The sequence below is a fragment of the Haemaphysalis longicornis genome, unplaced genomic scaffold (genome assembly GCF_048455015.1).
Source record: "Haemaphysalis longicornis isolate Haplotype H1 unplaced genomic scaffold, Haemaphysalis longicornis Haplotype H1 scaffold_9, whole genome shotgun sequence".
Lineage (NCBI taxonomy): Eukaryota > Metazoa > Arthropoda > Arachnida > Ixodida > Ixodidae > Haemaphysalis > Haemaphysalis longicornis.
In genome coordinates, this window is record NW_027526460.1 from 43,313,294 (window position 1) to 43,329,606 (window position 16,313).

Sequence of the window (16,313 nt, forward strand, 5' to 3'; positions counted from 1 at the left end):
GCTTTGCTGGATAGACACTACATCAGTGGTAGCGCCATTGAAAACCATTATTCCAGATTTTTCTGCACTAAAATTTAACCCGAACTCGGTGGCTTCCTGGTCGCAAATATTTATTAGCCGTTGCATATCGGTTTGGTTATCAGCTAAAAGAACAATGTCGTCTGCGTATAACATTCCCGGAATATGCTGTTGTACCACTTCGCCTTGCAGCATATGGGTTAGGCTAAACCCTACTTGACTTTCTTCCAATTTCTTTTCTAACCCTGCCGTGTAAAGCATGAACAGTATTGGGCTCAAAGGGCATCTCTGTTTCATTCCCCGATGAATGTTGACCTGCTGGGCGTATTTCTGTCCTTCCCAAGTAAGTAGCACTCTATTGTCTTTATAGATTGCCATATAGATTGCCAAGAGTACGCTGTTGTTGTTCTTCACTTTCGCAGCATCTGACATGAAGTGAAGGAAAAAAAACTGTTAAGTTACAGCCTCCTCTCGAATAGATATTTTACACATGTATTTTACAGAAAGCGAGGGTTGAGAAACCCGCCAGAATTTGTGTTGAAATATGAAAGGCTAATCGTTTTTTTATACTCGTGAACCGCTGCTTCAGCCATAGTCTGCTACCGTTGGAGCCGGCATACTCCACTGCGTAATATCCACGGTTACACAACCCTTGATACCATCCCTGAAATGTGCCAAAGCACTGCCCCTACATACGTATGTTGGTTTGCTGTCCAAGTGCTTATCACTTGAGCAAGAGGTAATACTTCATGAAGGACCTTTCCTCTCACTGAAATGTAAAGGTCGAATTCATTACCTTTCCTGCAGTAAGCGAAAGAAGGCTACTTGGACCCAGTGTTGTACGGAACGGCGTTACAAGGAACGGCGTTCCTGGAACTAGTTCCTTTTTTTGAGGAACGGAGGAACGCCACCGTTCCATTAAGGGTCGGTGAAATTGTAACTGTAACTCGTTAGGGTTATAAAGGAACGGCAGGAACGGCGTTCCTGCCGTTACATCGCTAGGATTTGGCTGTTTTTGATGCCAAGGCTCGAGTACAAAAATCCACAAGTCGCTACTGCGTTTCTCTTCCTATAAGCTGGTCACTTTTCCCGCCATTTAGCCGTAAGTGCTTCCTCGAAGGTCAAAGGCAGAAGAATAACCACGCAGCAGGCCGCAGCTTAGTCTTGCTCTCATGCTGGTTGAACTTACGCGGCGTTCGACGGGTGAATAGCGTAGCCGCGAGAATACTTTTCTCCTTTCATCGTTTGCCTGGGGAGGCCAGGACGCGCGTCTGGCCGATAGAATTGGTCCCTGGCGGGGAAAGATTGTCTAATACGGGATCCGGAGATTTCGGTGTCGGACATTTAGGTGCAGGACGTTTCGGTGCGGACATTTCTGTGCACAGACATTTTGGTGCACGACGTCTTGGCCCAGACATTTTGAGTCATGGGATGTCCCAGGCATTCTTTGAACATAGCTTTAATATTGTAATTTCGTGACCAATTGATACGATTTTACGTTCGAGACTTGTGCTTGCGCCGCCGTGTGTGGAAACGAACGCTAAACCCTGGCGGAGCATTGCCACGTAAAACCCAATTTCTGTAGTAGATGGTAAAAATTAACGTTGTTAATTTGCATCCGTTCAACCTTTTTTTTTTAACATTCATGGGAACAACCCTACTACTTTAAGTGTTACCAAAGCGCTTTGGTTTCACTTCACCCAACGGTGCAAGACGCTGCTGCTTTTAGTCCATACTCCTGTTCTCCCCCTCACAGCAAAACATCCGAGAAAAAAACAACAGAAAAACGAGGTAGATTAAGCGCATGTGCATTCCGTTCTAATTATTTTCTCAATCAATCTCGTATATTCGTTGCATTCGGTGTCGGTTCTACTTAAAACTAACCAATCAACGATCGCACTTATGGTGGCGTTACTTAGGGGAGGGGAAGGCTGAGCTCCGCCGCCTACCAGCCTCTTTGGTAGAGAGACAGGGGTGTCACTTGTGCATGGTTCACCACTGCGTCAACTGGACTTCGAAAACTTGAATACGACTGTTGCCACTCTCGTCACACTAGCCTATTCAATTTTTTCGCTCCTTATAATGGGAGAAAGCAATGTATGCCTGGGGTGTCCATGATATGCGCGACTTGAAGAGTTAATTCCCAAGGGGGGACTGAAGGCGAAGAAAGAGCGATTCCTGGAGTGGGGGCACCATCGGTATGACCGCGACGCGCGGAAGGGCGTAGCCAGCAAACGATTGTGGCCATTGTGTTCTCAGCGGCTTTTTGGGTGGCTTTTTGTTGCACATTATAGAGGTTTCGTGAGCTCCTGGTGAATGTCAAGCTTTTTCCTGTATCACTGCGGTGAGGCTTAGGAGACCATGAACTCCGCCACGCCTGTAGGATTTTCAGGGGAAACCGAAAATAATATGACTGAAAAAGAAATCTGGTTGAGATTCGAGTGTGCAGGCGAAAAGGGGCGGGGGGGGGGGGGCGCTAGGACAAAGAATTAAAAAATTAAAATGTGGTGAATATAGGTATGTAAACATAAAACGAAGGTTGGTTCTCCCGGACAGGATGGGTGCAATTTGTATGCACAACCCGTACGCGCTTCTTCAGCATTTAGGACATTAGAAGCTGCGGCTGTTTTCAAAAAGGCCCGTTCTTCCTCCGCGACCATATCCTAGACCAGTGTTCGCAAATTCATTTTAGCAAGGCAGCCCAGCCTACGTAATACCCCTCATAAGGTTTTCTGCATTCTGGTGTGCTAGCTTATGTTTGTTACGTTTTGGATATTGAGAGTGTGCATGTAATTTATGTAATTTGAGGTTGTAAAATATTTAAAAAATACAAAAAAGGCGTCGGAACATAGTAAACACCAATTATTTGTCTTGGCTAAAAAAGAGCGAATATAAATTAACAACCTATCGTAAATGACAAAAAACGTGTGCTAAAGAAATTCAGTAGGCTGCATAACAGGTGTCCCCAGGAATAGATATTAAACAAAAATATATAAATGCAGAATTTCTTAAAAAATCAACAAATTAATTCACTGCTCCAGATTGTTGTCCATACGCCATGTTAAGCGGAAATAAAAATACAATGGCTGTCGCAAACAGGCAAGCACCGGATAATTTGGTTGCCGAAAAGTTTGCGCACCGAAATGTCCGTACACCGAAATGTCCGCACTGCACACCGAAATTTCCGCACCGAAACATCCTGCACCGAAATGTCCTAGAGCCGTCTGGAGTTTGTCCGGTGCTCCCTGAAAAAATTCGCCTAGGAGATTTTCTTTTGATTATTTTTATCTCCAGATAATCTGCTACCGGCGGTGTTAACATTCGTATAATATACGTAGTTCGATGTGAGTTTTAAATTTCTCACTTAATTTTGCCCCAGGATTATCCGACACTATATTTTAATTTGAAAACCTAATTGTAACGTTAATGTAACGACACGTGCCAATTTTCAAAGTGAAACTGAACGTGTTCCTTTCGCAATAAAGGAACTTGTAACGGGAACTCGTTTAAAATTGGGAAGGAACGAGGAACGAGCTTTCGTTCCTATTTTAGAGGAACGTGTAAAACACTGCTTGGACCCTTCTAAATACATCTCTATCGGTTCCGGTTTGCTGCCTGAGCGAGCAATCATTCAGTAAGTTGGGGTCCCGTTTCTTACCAACCACACAAGGTTTACACGTTAAAAAGTAAGATAAAAAAACACACAAGCAGTGTAAGACATCGCCTAATCACCACCTCCAAAGAAGCTTGTCCGAGATAAGCCATGACGATCTCCGCGAAATTATTCACAGCGCTTCTACAGAGTATTTACAGTTTGATTCGGGATATTAAAGGGACCCTCCAACACTTTCGATAAACGCTTTCACTCTTTCCTTCACGTCTGGAAGCACTGCGAAGACTATATTTATCGCCAGCACGGAGCGGCACTGTGTGATTTGCTTGTCGCACAAGTACGCCTTCAGTTTCTTCTTTGTTTTTGTGGCTTTATTTTTAAAGTTGCTATCGAAAAGCGTTCATTGGTGCAACTGAAGGAAAACCGGCCAACAGCCGTTACATGGCCTATGTGACGTAATTCGGGCCGTCGAAGAACGTCAAGACCGGGAAAGAGAGAAAAATCTTTTGAGCGAGTTTGCAAGTTATCTGATGGGCAGAGCAGTAATTTCTGGCTGAGGTACTTTGTGACCCCTTAATTGAAGTACTGCGTGTGTTGGGTGACAAGTTCTGCAAGCATTTAAGATTTCAAAAAAAAAAAAAAAGTTGAGAACAGTGTTGCAGGGTCCCTTTAAGGGATAGAGATAAACGGTCAGTAATAAACCCACCACAGGTTTGTGGGTGACATAGCCCTGTCTAGCGAGTGCGAATAACCGGATAGGATTTCCGAAGAATGGTAAAATCTCCACACAGATAAAATAACCGAAGAATCTAGACCATCTGTGTCCGCGTATCAGCGCCCGCATGCATGAAGAATTGAATATAGGTTATTAACCTACAAATGCGTTTTGTGCCTCTAACGACAAGGTGAAAAATTTGCAGTGCAGATTAATAAATCGGTAATATTAAGACGAAAAAGAAGTATGCGCCACGGAAAATTTAGAGCGTGCGGTGACTAAAGACCACAGGATGCCGTAGCGAATGCTGTCTCACCTGAAGATCTGTCATTAACTGACTTTTTAGGAGAGCCCAGTTCTCTGTATCGTAGTTTACTATGTAGTAACCAGAGGACTGAAGGTTCAGAATGACCCAACTCTTGTTGTCGGGAAGATTTTGCAACGTCGCTGAAATAAAAAAAAAACGTTCAGTTGAATTCAGTTCAGACTGAGTTCATCTGTTCACAACACAGCTGCGAATATAAATAGGCTACCAATTAAAAAGAGTTTCTGGGAGCCTTCATAGACATCCAAATGCTTTGAGTAACCGAAAACAAATCTAGCTTTCCGCCACATGCTCATTAACGCTGAAGTGCCCATTCGGGCTTGTGCATAAGCCGTTTTTCGAATCAGGATAATTTCGTAAAAACTCCGGTCCCGTGGAACCCTTTACTCAGGTGCTCAGGTGTATTTTCAAAATTTTTCCTATCTTTTCTTGACAAGATAAGCGAGATAAGAAGTTCACAAAATAAGGAATTCTGCGGTTCGGTGCGTTTTGCGATGCTAGTTAGCAGTAGCTTGTTAGCTACTGTTAGCACCCTGAACAAAATTCGAAAAATAACCCAATCATTATTATGCTAAAGTCTAAGATGAGCTGTTAGTGCGCATTATTTTAAGCGACAAGTACATTTAAGATTGCTGCTTCTTTTGCACCATCTTTTTCACTGATTTTGCGGACGACGCATGCGACGACCCACTAGAAAGTCTCCACGGCATCGGTTGATGAATATAGTAACCGGTAAAAACTGTTCGGCAGCAAATAAATATTCGAAGTTAACCAATGAAAAGACGCACATTAAGGCCTTGAAGACTCAGATGATATAAAACCACCATGCAAAATAGTGTGATGTTATGATGATCGTCCCTGAGGCGATTACGAATGGTTCATAAGCTATCGCTTCTGCTTAGATTAAAGAGACCCGGCAACACTTTTTGGACTTTTTGTATTGTAAATGCTTCCAGATAGTAGTCAACAAACACGCTCAGTACTTAAAATAAGGGGCCACCAAGCACATCAGCCAAATATTGCTGCTGTATGCCCATCAGAAAAATTAGAAACTTGCTCCCAAGAATTTGCTCCCTTTTCCGAGTGTTGGCGTTCTTCAAGCCCCCGAATTGCGTCATTACAGTGGTGTAGCGGCTATTGGCCGGCTTTGTTTCAGATACAACCGTAAAGGCAATCGACAGCCACTTTTAAAAAATGCCACAAAAGTAAAGCATAATCGGAAGGCGGATGTGCTGCGGCGATCAAATCACTCAGAGCCGCTCTGGGTTGGCCATAACTGTAGCTTTCGCAGTGCTTCCAGACGTGAGGAAAGGGCGAAAGCACTTACGGCGTTCTTGCAGAGTTCATTTAAAGCAGAAAATTATGCTCAAGACTTGTGGTGGATAGTGAAAGGTACTCTGGAACAGCTTCCGATAAACGCTTTCACTCTTTTCTTCGCGCCTGGAAGCACTGCGAAAGCTCTGCGTGATTTGATCGTCGCAGCAGATGCGCTTTCCGATTATGCTTTACTTTTGTGCCAGTTTTTAAAAGTGGCTGTCAATTGCCTTTATTGCTGCAACTGAAAGGAAACCGGCCAATAGCCGCTACACCGCTGTAATGACGTAATTCGAGAGCTCGAAGAATTCCGAGGCCGTGAAAGAGAGAAAATTCTTGTGACCAAGTTTCCATGCTATCTGACAGGCACAGAGCCGTACGTTTTGGCTGAGATACTTCGTGAACCCTTATACGTAGTACTGAGCGTGTTTGTTGACTACGTTCCGAAAGCATTTAGGATAAAAAGATAGTCGGAAAAAGGGTTGCAGGGCCCTTGAAAAAAAGGGGGTTTAAAGCCTCAAAAAAGTCCTAACATTTACTTCGGTATAACTTTTTGCTGGCTGTGTTGGTTACGGTCTAAGAACAAGATAAGTATCGCAAATAAACGGCACACGACGAAGAGGACACGGACAGTAGCGCCTGTCCGTGGCCTCTTTCTGGTGTGTTGTTTATTTTCGCTACTTATCATGTTCGTATATTTACAACTGGTAGCGAAGCTTCCATAGAAGCCCATACGTTCAGAAAATGGCGGCTCTTAAGCTGCTCATGGGGCTTAGCGCCATCTGTGTGAGGAGGGAACACTTCCGGCGGAACAAAAAATAAGCAGGATGTGACGCAAGATCCGGTCAGAAAGTGACGTCATTTTGGTGGCATTAGCGGGAAAATTTGACTTCAAAATAGCCTTAGCAGGCCTCTGATCGCTGAGGGCTAATGTCGTCGCCATCTGACGCAAGTTGGCGAGCCCTTGGCGTGTGTGCTTTAAGTCAACGCCAGCTTATACTCGTGACTAGAGAAACGTACTTTAGCATACTGTCGTATGATTCGCTTCAGTGGTTATAAAAACATATTGCATCTTCTCTCAACCTTTATTCTGTATTCATGCCTTCCACTGCTGTATAAAAGCAACCAGTTGTTTATTTAATAGCAGTGGGTGGCAAACATACCCCCCCCCCTTAACAGGATTTTTTTTTTCTGCCTTGGGATACAGAGCACAAAATGACACTTGACCACACTCCCCGGCCCCCCTTTCATATAAAAAACGTGCCTACTCCTTACCCCGATACCAATTTCTACCAACGCCACTGCTGGGTTTAATTGCGTCGCACATACGCAGGTTGCGTGCGTGCCTTAAGTATTGATCAAGGTTATATAATGCTTGCTCAGTTGGTGTACTGAGAAATAACGCATAGTCACGCTATAATCAAGACATTTGAATTTTATTCCAGGATAAACATAAAACAAATTTACCACACTGCACAAAATCAGCACGCATACAATAAGTACAAAATGTTCGTGGGCACTACATGAATTATGATTTTCCTTACGCGCCGAAAAATTGACTTTACCCGTAACACAAAGCATTATGAGCAATGAAAGCGTCAACAGCAGAACTACTTCGAAACAAGAGAAAAGAACTTGGCACTGCATCTTGACGCAGAAAACCGGGCCGCAGGATTGCTGATTCACGAAAGTGCGGCGAGCACACCGTAGCTGTCCCGGCGTCTTATCAAGTAGACATGGGTTTCTACAGAACTTCACTCAGCATTCACGCCTGCAATTTCCTGGTTGCATTGTTTAGGCAAGTGTCGCAACAGATAAGTAAAAAGAGGAAAAATGGATCAATGCAAAAGAAAGCGATGGCAGTAAGTAAAAGCACATAGCAGGAAAGATCTGGCAGCAGCGCAGCACGAAGCAGCACAACACCGTACTGCTATGGAAATAATGTTTGCGCATACAAGTGCGGGAAGCAACGAGCACTACAAGCGTTGTAATGCGATATAGAAGACACTGAGATAGACAATCAAAGCGAATCGTTTAAATTAGAGGGGTACTACGTTGAGAAGTCCGAGAGTATTTGACACCACTTGCTCCGAGCCAGCCTGAGGTGAAATCAAGAGACAACTGCGACATAACAAAGCTTTAGACCCATTTTTTTTTTCGAAGCACCACCACGTCCCTTTACACAACCCCCGTGCACGTATTAACAGTACTATAGTTTCGCGTTACCTGTGGAAATGAGAGGAAAATGGTGCAGTAAAACGCCAGGCGTACGGAAGTTGCTGTTGAAACCTTGTAAAGCACATCGTATCCGTAGGTACCGAGGAAAGCGCCCCGCTCCAACCATTGGCAGCATCGTCCCGTAGTTCACCGTGCCCGCCGGGCACGGTACTAAACGTGCTCACCGACGATACAACGCAGCTCGCAACTCCACGCACAGCAAAAATGAAGTGCACACCAAATTAACCAGGAAAAACGAATGCAAATGCGCACCACCAAAACACGCGAGGGGCGTTTCCTAGAAGACGAACTTTAGGAGCGCCTTTCCGAACACTACAAGGACTGCATCACAGAGCAATGGCATGTGCCATTCTTAAGAGGGCGCTACAAAAAAGGTTCTTAAGAATGAGCAGCGTTTTCATAAATTATTTACACAGTGTGCCTAAATAAATGTGATTCAGAAATAAATATCGTTCGTAAAACAAATGTTTTATTGTTGAACAAAACTTGGTTTTTTGTTACTAGTGTTTGTTCCCTCCTCACATAGTCGCGCTTCAATCGCCACTCCCATAAGCCCCCATGCTGATGTCGCCGGCAATAGGTTCTGAACCGCTTTTCGCCCGAAGCTTCGCTAGCATTTATATTTACCTTGTATTTACTTCCGCGTTCCTTTACGTTGCAGAAAACGAACGAAAAAAAAATAGCGTCCGAAGTGTTTTTTTCGCTAACTTTATTCTTCAGACCCATTTAAATTGTTTGCGTTTACGTGACACATTTGCTCGGTCACGACGTGAGAGGCCACGTCCCCTAACAGCCGGTGTCTAATAAAGTTGTTTCTCTCTCTCTCTCTGGTGGTCCGTACCCGCCGCGGTGGCTCAGTGGTTAAGGCGTTCTGCTGATGATCGTGGGTCGCTGGTTCGATTCCCGGCCGCGGCTGCCGCTTTGCTGATGGAGGCGGAAAGCAAAAACGCCCGTGTGTGCGAGATTTTGGCGCACGTTAAAGATCCTCAGGTGATCTAAATTAATCCGGAGCCCTCCACTACGGCGCGCCTCATCGCCTGTGAAGCGTCGGCACGTTAAACCCCACGGTCAATCAATCACATTGTATTTTGTTCTCTGTGTTCTAATACCTACTTTTATGTTAATGGAGATGCAATCGCGTTGTTACTTCAAAAGCGCTGATGTTATGTCAATGCAAAACAACCTGTTTTTTACGAGTGCTTTCTCTTTCACTTGTATTATTTTTCTATGCCCTTCCAGCAAAAATACTGCGCAGGAATTGGCAGCATTTTGAGAAGATAAACTAAAATATTGACTATTCTTCATGATTTGCGTCTTACCTTCCCTGCTTTTCATCCACAGTACGTTGCTAGTGTCATTGAAGTTCCTATTCCTGGCGTCTGTGTACGTTACCGGAATAATCCAGATCCTTGCTCTGAAGAGAAGGAAAGCACAGGTAAATTTGCATGCGAAGGAAAACATGCGGGCGAGGCTATGAGCTTAATTTAGGTAGGCAATAGCAAGGCGTCATTGACTAGTAATACAAATAGGGCATTTTCATTTAAATTGTATGGCTTACTGTGTATTTGTCCCTGTCCTCAACTGGTTCTTCGTTTATTGGGCTATTGTATATTTAGCACCGTTTCTCGTTTTAACGGTTGGCTGGCTTGCTGGCAGTGGTAGCGAAAAAAATGTGCACAACATCAAAGCCATTGTGCGACATGAGGAACTGAGAAAGGTGTATTGCAGAGGTAAATTGGTCTAACTCATATCACCCCGTAGAAGAGCGTTCCTTCCAAACACCGTACCTGAGTCTGTACGTCGTTATGAGGAAGGTTGGCCGGCCAGAGACTGCACACCATCAGTAGGCCAGTTTCTCGCTACTACGTAACTAATCCCCGTCGTTGGTTCCACGTGCGTCCAATTACGTCTCTGCCTTGTTTTAGATGCGACGCATCTCATTCACTCGCCTTGTCCCTGCAGCCGTACGGCGTTGTTGTCGGCGTTGTCGGCGTCCACCCCTCCCCCATTCTACTCGCCGCGCCAGCTGCGCTCTCCGCCGCTCACCCCTTCTCCTCTCCGATTGCGAACACTCTCTCGCGAGGGGCATTGGATTGGATTGGCTTGGCTTGGCTTGGCTTGGCTTGAATTGTCTTGGATTGGATTGGGTTGGGTTGGGTTGGATTGGATTGGATTAGATTGGATTGGATTGGATTGGATTGGAACTCTGCTATGCTTCGCATCACCTCAGGGTTCCCCTCGGGAAGATGGTGTAATTTTTTCATCTGATATTTCTCCCTCCCTACCTCCCTCACCCACCCTCTCTCTCTCTCTCTCTCTCTCTCTCTCTCTGTGCTTGTGCGTTGTGTGTAACCGTACGTAAGTTTGTGTGCCATCAAGGTAGCTGCAGCGTGATCATCACTAAATTTGTCCATACGGCTAGGCCAATATCATCTCCAAGTACGTAAACATCGCTTAATGAAGTAAACAAATGCAGTAGTTAACGTTTAAATAATTTTATGGCACATGGTAATGCTGGAAAATAAGAAGAATGCAGTTAACAAAACAATTAAGACCTACCAAAACACCCGTAATCTGGTTTCAGGTTAGGGATGTGCGATCACACCCTTTGAATTACAGGAAATTTAATAGATTGACGTTCGGTTCGCGTATTTCCAAACGCCTCGCTGCACGGAGCACCCACGTGACATGTCTGTTCGCGCGACGGAGAACGGTAATTAAACATGGTCATTGGCAGCGCCCCATGCCTAAAGTGACCCAAAACATAGCAAGTCATCATTATTAACAAAAAAAAAAAACGCGTAGATCTGAGTTTGGAAAAAAATAATATAAAAGAAAATTTTTGAAATAAATAAAAAACTAACAAATAATCCAGCCTGGTCTCGAACCCAAGCCCTCAGCGTCAGTACTCAGTATTCCACATCGAGGCTGCACAGCCGAAACAGTGAGTTCATTTTAGAAGGCGCTCAAGAGAATAGCGTGCGCAGTGACATCACACATGTCACGTGGGTGCTCTGCGCAGCGAAGCATTTGGAAACACGCTTCCGTGTCATATGCATCATACAGGGATGAAAATCCGTACTTAAGCCGAACAACACCCTGGGATCTGGAAAGCAAAAAGCTAGACGTAGTGAAAGCTAAGCCCCCTTTAGAAAAAATCACTCTCCTAAACCAGCAGTTGACAAAGCGGTGGGATCTACGTATGGTCTACAGACGTTAGAGTACGGCGGCCTACTGATCGGGTCTGACGCAGTGGTGGCGCTGGGTGATCGAGGCGGTCCTCTCCTCGTAGTTCCTGACGACGTCGATGACGGGGTAGCCTGCCTGCTTGGTCCACGTATCCATCACCTCCTTCACATTCACGGTGTTCGTGCCTTCGGGCTGTGCCTGAATAGCAAAGTGAAGCTGTCGACAACCGAGCTCCCCCAGCATAATATAAAACACCGCCAGGCTTGATAACCTAGACTATGTTATATAAATCATGGAAATACTGCGCTTCAAGAACTATTTTACCTGCGCGCTTGACATCGCCCAGCGTGTCCTGCGGTGCAGGTGCTTTTCATGCATTTCTGCAAATGTGGCATTCTGGGTGCCTCCCAATTTCCCTCCTAGACGGCTTCGTTGCCGTCTTCGCGAAGAGCCCGCCATGTTAAGCACCGTTCCAATTCGAACGAAGCAGTCAACAAAGACTGCTTCGAGGAGACGGCATCAAAGTCAGCAACGATACAGGCTACCTCCCTGTCTAAAGCGTTTAAACACAAAAGTGACGTCAGTGATACCTTTTTCCATAATAATGTTGGAACAAAAGCATTTGTTCTTTTATTAAAATATTTAGTATGATTTACTATTGGTGAAGATGACTTTGTTTATTTTTAAATCACGTAATGTTTGTAATAATAACGGTAATATTATTTACGAAACTTGTGGCTTGCGTTACTCCACATGTCTGCTACGAGGCTGTTGTCTGCTTTGGTGTTGCGGTTGGAACCGCGGCGGCGATCCAATTTTATTCCTTCGGACGTCTAGTTAGACTGCTTCGTAAGTTGTCTACCAAGCTGCCCGCGAATTGGAACGCAGCCTCTGTCATCACGTTGCGTCACATTTTTGTCGTTTGTGCCACAGGGTTGTCTCGCTTCTAAGAAATATTTGGGCACTGGGGTACGAACAAATGGAATGATTACCTTTGTAAGCTCTTCAAAGAGTTCGTCCTGATTGGCATTGCCGAAGCTGTACTTTTTGAGGTACGCCTGAAAAAGGAGCACGTTCGGCCCATAAATGTACGTTTCCCTTGAAAGCATTCGGAGTCAGCCGTACTTATCATCCCATTTAAGCATCACACATTCTCTATCGGGCTCGACTCAAACCTGTTTTTCGCGGCCGTTTTTTTTTCTTTGCTTTGACAGAAGATCGTCACTGCGACCCGACCATGCCGTGATTTTAGCCCGAACGAATTGCAACTAATAAATAAAGCAAACGTATTCAATATAGGGATCCAAGCACGGTTAGATTAGTTAGGGTCGTCGCCACAATTGGTGCATATGCTAACACAGGAATACCTTGATGTTCTAAACCTTCGACTGAAGCACGAGTCCTCACGGTCGTGCACCCCGCTGTGGTGGCTCAGTAATAAAACGCTGAACCATTAAGCCTTAGGACACATTCTAGAATCCCGGTCCCAACTGCTTTTGTGAAGGTTTGGTGAAAAAACTGAAGTACGCGTAAGCTTCGGCTATCGCGATAGCACCATCATACTCAGCGGTGAGGAAGACTAGCGCGCGTGGCACGGATGCATGGTGCAATAGCGCTATAGGGCGTATTACGGGCACCTAATAGTACGGCGCAGCGCGGCGGTAGTGTTCGGCGAACTCCCGTTGGCCACGTCACGTTGGAACAAAAACTGACTCCTTTATACTTTACCGGGTTGAACGCTTCGTACCTCATCACATTGATGCGCGCGCAAATTCAGCTTCCTGCATGACCCGCAACAGCGAGCTAGCCGAAGCCTGCAGCGGGCATGATGTCGAGGAGCGAACGCAGCGCGCTCTGGGTGATGAGGCTGACGTCGCCGGCGCGAAATGCAGCATGCCGCATCTCGCGCAGGATGCCGCCGGAACGCACCGACGGACGCGTTACGTCGGTCACGCCGAGGCGTCGAACTATAGAACGCTGCACTTTCGCCGACACAACATCGAATGTTTATTGATTATGACGTTTAACTCGTAGACGCAACGGAGGCGATGACGCGCGTAGCAGTGCAGGGCTCCGATTGATTTTGACCACCTGGGGATCTTTAACGTGCGCTGAAATCTCGAACATACGGGCGTCTTTGCTTTTCGCCTCCACCAGAAAAGCGGCCGCCGCGGCCGGGAATCCTTGGGGCCAGCAGCACGCCGCCTTTGCCACTGAGCCACATCGGCGGGTACATCATCGAACGTGCCGCGCGCGCGCGCACACACGCGGACGTCAACGTGGTCGGATTATACGCCTCGAGCGCGGCCTGTAGGGGCGCCACTGAAATCCCCCTAGCGGCCCGTTTGGAACGCAGCCGCGGGAGTCCGCGTCCCGCTCCCCTCAGTCGCCGCTGCTTTTGCGGCACGTTTACAACCGAGATTAACCGTTTGCGGGCGTTTGAAATCCATGTTTATGTGGAGCAGTCACTCTGTTCGCAAATGGGGTGTATTTACGAGTAAGTGTTTCTGACGCGATCTTAGTGTGGTATATTCGGTCTGTATAAGCGCCAGGTGTGTGTCACAGGCCAGCGTCGCGGAACCGGCGTATGATGGCGCCGATTGTAGTTACACTGCCCTGAATTTACTAGCAGTGTCTCCGTAACCACCGGTTCCTCAGATGTTCATGCTACGGCTATACACTACGATGTAAATCAGTTTTGTGCGCTTACATAATCAGCGGAGCCCTCATACCTGACAGCACGCCAGTTACGCTTGCCAATATTATACCTCTGATATTAATCACCACCATTTACAAGCCAATCTGTGTTAATTACGGGAATATTCAACAAAAGTATGATGGGAAATGCATAATTATACTCGGGGATCAGCACACGACAGAGTCGTCTTGTCGTGAGGTGAGCGCCAGCAAACATTCATCTGCTACATATATCCTCTGCGAGCAGCGCGGTGACGGGCTTAGAATATAATGCGCGTCCGCGACTAAATGCTTCTTCGAAATATCGTCATATGACACAGGGAGCCTGTAGAATAAAGCAGAAACGGAGATCAGAGGGCCTTATCACATGCCACACTCTTCCAACGACCCCTTTCATCGCTTGTTGAACTACCCATGTGCACCCTGTATACTTCCAAAAATGCGTCCGTCGTACGATCAGCTGTTCGTTGAAGTCGAAAAACAAAAGGACAGCGAACGCGAGATTTGTGTGTGTGATTACTAAAACGTTCATTTCTTGATTCCTCTCCGCATTTGTACACAGCGTCCCCCTGCCCTACCCCCCCCCCCCCCCTATGTTTCGCGAAATAGCAGCGCATTTCGCGTATAGTTGGTCTGGTGAACCCTACCTGGATTAAGTTTCGACGAACGTATTTAGCATGTTAGAAGCTGAACTGTTTTTAGATGCAGAGCATCTGATTCACTCGCCTTGTCCCTCCGGCGTCGTCGTCGTCGTCGTCGTCGTCGGCGTTGTCCACCCCTCCCCCATTCTCATCGCCGCGCCAGCTGCGCTCTCCGCCGCTCACCCCCTCTCCTCTCCGATAGCGAACACTCTCTCGCGAGGGGCATTGGATTGGATTCGATTGGATTGGCTTGAATTGGATTGGATTGGATTGGATTGGTTTGGATTGGCTTGGCTTGGATTGGATTGGATTGGATTTGGGTTGGATTGGATTGGATTGGATTAAAGTAGATTGTGTTGCGTCATCGCCGCGGCACGTTGCGTCATAGCCGCGGCACGTTGCGTCATAGCCGCGGCAGACGCGCTGGGGCCGGCGCATGTGCAGTACTCTCTCTTCCGCGGTTTCCTCTCCTTCGGGCGCGCTGCGCATATAACCGGTGTGCTGTTCTCCGGCGAAGCAACATCCCCGCTTGGCTCAAACACGTAGAGTCCACGCCGCTTTACAAGTACGCCAACGTCGTCATCCACTGGGACCGGCTTACGCAGTCCACTCAACGTTATGCGCGCTATAAAACGCGGTCCCTTCGCCGCTCCTCCTATGCGTTGCATCTACACAGGGGTTCCCGCGAGGGGAGGTAGGAGTTTTTAAAGACGATAGTCTTTCTTGGGCTACTTAAACCAAGAAATTTTGGTCTGTCTGTATGTCTGTGTGTCTGTATGTCTGTCCGTCTGTCTGTCTGTGACTCGATTCAGCCACCCGGCCAAAGCAAAACGATGCCTGCGCAATAGTCTTATATAGTCACAGCTAAATCTACCCGTCTTGGTCCGGTGTAATGTTTATACTTGTCAACATTGTTGAAGAAGAACAAGACATTACGCTAATATGAGACAACAAATCAATACAGAAGTGATATTTGCAGTGTTCCTTTATAAAAATTCAAGTATGCTTGAGTTTTGTTAAAATAAATACTTCATCAACTGCAGAAAAAGAATTCACTCCGCCGTCGCCTGCTGTCACCAGCGCCACTATAGCTTCTGGCGCCATTTTAAGAAATCAACCGGCAACAGTTACGCAAGGTTCCACTAGATAGGTTCCACGTTCTGCTTGCAACGCACGTGGAGTAGGGAAACGCGGTTCTATAAACGCTGAAGTAGGGCGCTTCGATTAACGCGCGTCTTCGCCGTACGGCAGCGTTCGCATCGAGACACCCGGTTTGGAGCAGTGGAACGCGGGAAATTTAAAATGATTTAAGCAAACCTTTGGTGTATTTACCTTGGGAGGAGCGCGACGCAAGAGGAACAACATGAGAGGTGAGCGGTGAAGCGAAGGGATGAATTTACTTGGCAAAAGTCGATAAAGACTATCGTCTTTTGACGACATTTGCAACGAAAGGAGCAGATACGCGGCCAATTTTTTTTTTTCATTCCCATTAGAGCTAGTATGTTTCTTCCGCACTTGCACAGCATTTATTTTTACGTGGTTTCCTTAACTTGCCTTGGTTGT

General features: G+C 46.3%; 1 protein-coding gene across 1 annotated transcript in view; it reads right to left on the reverse strand.

Annotated features, from left to right (window-relative positions):
* Positions 1–16,313, reverse strand: part of LOC144153160 (aminopeptidase N-like) — a 70,785-nt gene that overhangs the window by 19,852 nt on the left and 34,620 nt on the right. Inside the window, exons 10-13 of the mRNA XM_077684811.1 lie at positions 12,405–12,470; positions 11,459–11,610; positions 9,543–9,637; positions 4,663–4,793 (exon numbers count right to left, since the gene is read on the reverse strand). Coding sequence (XP_077540937.1) covers positions 4,663–4,793; positions 9,543–9,637; positions 11,459–11,610; positions 12,405–12,470 — 444 coding nt within the window. The remainder of the gene's footprint in view (positions 1–4,662; positions 4,794–9,542; positions 9,638–11,458; positions 11,611–12,404; positions 12,471–16,313) is intronic.